Genomic DNA, 6000 nt, shown 5'->3' on the forward strand with positions numbered 1-6000 from the left:
GGACCTCCTGGTTAAAAAGCTCTCCCTGATTTTATGTAAAACTATATTAATTACAGCCTAGTCTAATTTTCTGTAGTGCACACTTTAATGTTTAATTCTATCAACACACATGCACACATATATATTTACATATAAATATATTTTATGTTCTGGCTCATATTTTTTATAGATGTATCTGTATACATAGACAATTTGTAATATGATTTCTACTTTAGGCTTTTACAGTCTTAAATTGCTTCATCTTCCTATGCATTTGAAAATGGGAGTTTTTTCTCCTCTGTAAACGCTATACTATTTTGTAACTTATCATATTCATCCTTCAAAACTCAGCTCAATGTCCTCTCTTCTAGAAAGCCCTACCTATTCTATTCCTATTCATTTCTTTCATGGGCAACCTGTACATGCATCTTGCATTTTGTTTACTCACATATCTACCTCCTCTATCATAAGTGCTCTCTGAGAACAGACATTGGATTTTACTCATAGGTGTATCAATACCTTGAATAGTGCCTCCAATACTGTAAACTCCCAATAACTGTTTGCTAAAAGAATGGAAGGCTGATGGTATGAGATTGTTAATTCATCATGGTTTATTATACTTATCACTTTTGTTGTACCTTTTTACCATAACACTAGACAAATGTTAGAACCTCAATATTAGTCAAATTACTAACTCTCGAAAATTCAGCACTGGGGGCCTATTAAACCCCAGTTCACTCCAGTATTTCAACATCTGTGTAAAGGAAAAGAATGTGAAGCACAGTGTGAAAATTATGCCCCTTTCTTCTCCATACCTATATAATTTGTGCCATACCTATATAATTTGTTCCTCCCAAGTGTTATACACTTACTGAACTGTTTGTTACGCACTTACTGAATTATTTGTTAATCTAAGATGCAGTTTTAGTTAACCTAGTTCTTAACCTAGGAGTGTGTGTCTCTTTAAAATAAGCCTGTTTCCAAATACATGTGTCTGTGCACATTTGTCTGAGAATGTGTGCATTTGTTTAAGAATGCATGGTTTTCATAAGATTTTCAAAGGATCTTTTGATACAACAAAAGTCAAGAATCACTTGCTTTGAAATTACATAATGAGTAGGGAAGAAAATCTCCTAATATTATCAAATGGCCAACTAGAAGAAAATAGGAAAAGATAGAACTTCCCAAAGATGCATTTTTCCTCCATTTTCATGGGGTAGAATCCTTTGAGTCCAACGAGAATTGGAAAATACAATTTTCTTGTTCATGATCATGGTGACCATGACAACATGCCTTGCTGACCTCCAACAACAGAGGGACCTTAATTGATGATGACTCCACTGCTGCACTCTGAAATCCATCACCACATATGCACTGAGGCCTTGCTTCTCATGGCTGCTCCTAGCCAGTGACTGAGGAAGGCAGGCATGCAAAGGCAGTTTCATTCTTAAATATTATAGACTCTTTCTCTGTTTAATTTTGGAGTCTTTAATGGCCTTGCCAACCTTTTTTTTTTTTGCTCAGTGGTCTATGATGCTCCCACCAGCCTTTTTTTCCTCTGTCTCCTTCACTCAGGGTCAGGCTTGTATTGTAGTCTGATGATTCTCCCAGTCTTCTCCGTATCTCTCCCATTTTTTTATCATAGACATTTCCCCTAATAAAAAAAATCCTTGTACTTTTACTCCCCTCTTAGCATCTGCTTCATGGAGGACTAGGACTAAAGCAATAATGTTGCCTAGTTGTAACTTGGACCAGCTGCCTTTGTGCTGCATGTATGTTTCACCTGAGAAGCAAGAACTCTTAAACAGCATCCTTCTGTAATATACCCAGGCATTACAGCAGCTTAACAAATCACAACTAAAATGAAAACAAATATTTTCACTCTTGACAGCAAATATGATACCAACCTTTGTCAGACACCTCTACTGTCAAATGGTACTGAGGAATGTCTTGCTTCTTCAAGGACTGCATGGCTAACTGGAACACCCCTGTGTAGGCTTGGACCAGGAAGAGTCCTTCTGTGGGAGACTTGGGGGCTTGATCCACAATTCTGTATTCTAAAAAACTGTTGATAGTGTTTGCTTCATCTGTGTCATTGGCAATAAGAGTCCCAATTTTGCTCCCTATGAAAAAGAAAAGAAGGAAATCTATCCATTACAGTCTCCCTTTAATCTAATATAAAATGGTTTCACTGAATGAGCAGGTTCCTAGAAACCACTGTAAATTAAATAGCTGACTAAAGTTATTAGATTTACTTTGATTCTTCTAACCCTCTCCATAGTATAGTGTGTTGAGTAGTATATTAGTTTTATAGGGTCACCATAGGGTACTTTAGCAACAAAAATTTATTTTCTCACAGTTTCTGAAAGCTAGAGGTCTGAGATCATGGTGTCAGCAGAGGTGGTTTCTTCTGAGATCTCTCCCCTTGGCTTGGAGATAGCTGTCATCTCCATGTGTCTTCACATGGTTATTCCTCTGTACATGCCTGTGTCCAAATTTTCTCTTCTTAGAAGAACACTATATTGGTGATAGATTCAGAATGTTGGATTAAGATTGAGTTTCTTCTATATATGTAGGCTAACAAAAGTATAAAACAATGCTCCTTTCCTTTGCCTAAGGGTGGGGGTGGTCTTACTGTTTAGCTCAATGAAATACTAAATTACTCCTTAATATGTCTATATTCTCTTGTTTGGTATCTTCTATTAGCCAGAATCTTGTGTGACTCATGTCCCCAAGTCTTAGCAATACCACCATCAATTCATTCGGATTAAGACCCATACTAATGACATCATTTTACCTTTATTTCTTTAAAGACCCTATCTCTAAACAATAGTTGCTCTTTGAGGTATTGGGGGTTAGGATTTCACCATACAAATTTAGAGAGAACATAATTCAGTCTATAACAAATAATGTCCCCCCAAAATTTAAGTTCACTCGAAAGCCCAAATATGATCTTATTTGGAAATAGGATCTTTGCAAATGTTATTAGTTAATGATCTTGAGATAAAATCATCCTAAATCTAGTGATTGGTATTCTTATAAAAAGAGAAGACACAGAGACACACACAGAGGATTAGGCCATGGGAATAATGGGGCGGAAACTAGAGTTATGCTGCCACAAGTAGCCAAGGAATGCCAAGAGGCACTGAAAGCCAGAAGAGGCAAGGAAGAATTCTCCTCTAGCTGGCACCTTGATTTCAGACTTCTAGCCTCCAAATCTGTGAGTATAAACTTCTGTTGTTTAAAGACACTAACTTTGTGGTAATTTGTTATTGTCACCCTCAGACACTAACATACAAGGCAAATGGTATAACTGAAGAAGAAGCCAACCATGGGTCACTTCTAAGCAACTTTATGGAACAATTGCAGAAACTGACTCTACCCTAAAGGTAACATAGGACAAAGAATAGGCATGCATCCTATCCTGTCTTCCTTACTGCACTTTATGGCCCTAAGTATTTTATTCCTGTGAGTGTTTCAGTCCAGGGAGTTTCAGAAGTCAGAGGCTATAAGTCAGTGCTTCACCCAGCTCTGGGTGAGGTCTGATCAGTACTATTGCTCTGTGAAGTGGGAATCACGAGTTTCTCTTCATATACCAAGAATCCCACTGTGGGACTAAAACTCGAATATATCTCATGTGTGGAGCTAGGTTTAACACCCTCTCTCCCATATCAATTGGCATCCACTGACTTATCTAGAAATCTGAAGGATTTTAACTGTGGGTGGTAGAAGGAAATACTTTTGTTATGTCTGTAATGGAACTGGACCCATGTAGACATGACTCATTATGCTGATGAAGGGAGGCATCATGAGCAATAGAGCAGATGAAAATATGTACTAGTATAGTAGCAGCTGCTATTTCTGAATCCACCACAACCAAGCCACCTTTGTGGTGTGTATATGCCCTTGTAAGAAAAGTATCTGTGTGCGGGATGAAAGTATTTTACTGAATTCTGTGATTCTTTGGTGTCAGCAGCCATACTTTGAAACTTTCCCCTCAACAAGTGAGTATAACCCAGAAGATACTGTTCTCTCACTCCACAGGAAACTTCCAGCTGTCAGAGTCACCATGAAGCTGTTGACATAAGTGACTATGGAAATTCCGCTGGGGGATGTTACTCACTGTGAGTATAGAACTTTGTGGATGAGCCAGAAGTGAAAGGAGTGCCAAAGGCCAGGAACAAGTGGCAGCTCAAAATGACTTGGAGGTGTCATAGCACCTCTTGGGGCACTCAGAAATACTTTATGAAAGACTAAATGTCCTGGATAAACACATAAAATTTGGTAGGAAATAGGATTCCAAAATTAATGTTAGCATTGCTAAGACTTGAAGAAATGAGTCTCATGAGATTTTGGCTAATAGAAGACACCAAACAGGAGAATATAGACATATTAAGGAATAATTTAGTATTTTATTGAGCTAAACAGTAAGCCCCCTAAAGGACAGGGACATTGTTTTGTATCTTTGTTAGCCTACATATATAGAATAGATTCAATTTGTGTTGATTTATAAGGATTCCTGGTCCACTAAGTCCATTCAAGACTTTGAAATATTGTTACAAAATAAATTCTCACTTTTAGAGAGGCAAATAGCATAAACAATTTATTTTACCAGAACAATTTATTCTACCAATAATGACTTTCTCACCAGTCTCAGAAAACTAATATGGCAGGCAGCCTCTAAAATGGCTCCCAACAACCCCTCGCCCTTATATTGATCCCTGATGTAATCTCCTCTTTTTGAGTGTGTGCTGGGTCTAGTGACTCACTTCTAATAAATAAAATATGAAAAATGTGATAGGATGTCACTTCCAAGATTAGGTAATAAAAAGACTGACTTCCATCCACTCGACATTTTCTTAGTGCACTCTCTCTCCTTCTCTCTCTGAACTCTTCCTCTGAATCAAAGGCACCCAGCTAGCTGCAACCAGGTTCCTGATTCACAGAAACTGTGAGATAATAAATATTTGTTATTTTAAACTGCTAAATTTGGGGGCAATTTGTTATGCAGCAATACACAACTAATACTAAATGTTAGGCTATATGCAAAGAGACTTGAGGTTTCATCTAGAAAGGTCTTCAGAGGTCTTTTGCCTTCATTCGTCATCTTAGACCATCCTAGATTTCCAAAAACAGTCATGCTACAAGTATTTCTTGGCTATTGTCACACATTCCATTGTCGTTAGAAAATTCCTTCTTAAAATTAACTAAAATTCTTCAAGTTGCCATTTAACACTTTCTGTTGTAGCAAGAATTGGAATAAATGAAAATAAGAAGACCTAAGCAAAACACACTGACAACAGGTAGCCTACGTATGACTCCTGACAGCAAGAAGAAAGAAATAAGCATTGAGCAAGCAAGCCACACAGGCAATGCTTATCAAGCTTCCAAGACACTACCCACTGTGTTAAAAGTATGCGGCAAGAAGAATAGAGAGACCAAAAGAAAATAATGAGAAGATCCACAGGCATGTGAGGATCTTCCCAGAGGGCAGCAAAGCCCTGGGAATGGTAGTCATACAAGGCTGCTAACCTTGTAAAGCCTCTAAAACTCATATGAAACAACAAATAAAACATTTCAAGAAATGCCAACCTGCTCAGCCAATATGCTCAACACCAATAGGTAATAGATAAGAGTGTTCCCAAATCCAGGGAAGTCATAAAACTCCCAGAAATCATAATGTTCTCATGGTAAGAGTCCTTATATGAATATAAAGCTATCATGAGATATAGTAAAGGAAACATAGCAAGTTAAGAACAAAAGGACAAAAATAGATAGGACTATATCGTCAGCTTCCTAGATAGAAAGCATCAAGGGTCAAAAGTCAATTTCCATTTGTCATGCTTACTTACTACAGGGTATCTGACATTGAGTATAAATGATGATTTAAATTATTTAGCAAATTTAATGAAATTTTATCTGTTACTGAGTTTGTTAGAGAGCAAATAAGAATCTATGGGAAAATTTTGCAAATGAGATAACCTTATATATGTATACAGGATACTAGTGTAAGTGGAAAGA

General features: G+C 37.3%; 1 protein-coding gene across 1 annotated transcript in view; it reads right to left on the reverse strand.

Annotated features, from left to right (window-relative positions):
• The window catches only part of CDH17 (cadherin 17), a 44705-nt gene that overhangs the window by 22069 nt on the left and 16636 nt on the right, over window positions 1-6000 (reverse strand). The window contains exon 9 of the mRNA XM_006906814.1: window positions 1887-2102. Within this exon, the coding sequence (XP_006906876.1) occupies window positions 1887-2102 (216 nt within the window). The remainder of the gene's footprint in view (window positions 1-1886; window positions 2103-6000) is intronic.

The sequence above is a fragment of the Pteropus alecto genome, unplaced genomic scaffold (genome assembly GCF_000325575.1).
Source record: "Pteropus alecto unplaced genomic scaffold, ASM32557v1 scaffold51, whole genome shotgun sequence".
Classification (NCBI taxonomy): Eukaryota; Metazoa; Chordata; class Mammalia; order Chiroptera; family Pteropodidae; genus Pteropus; species Pteropus alecto.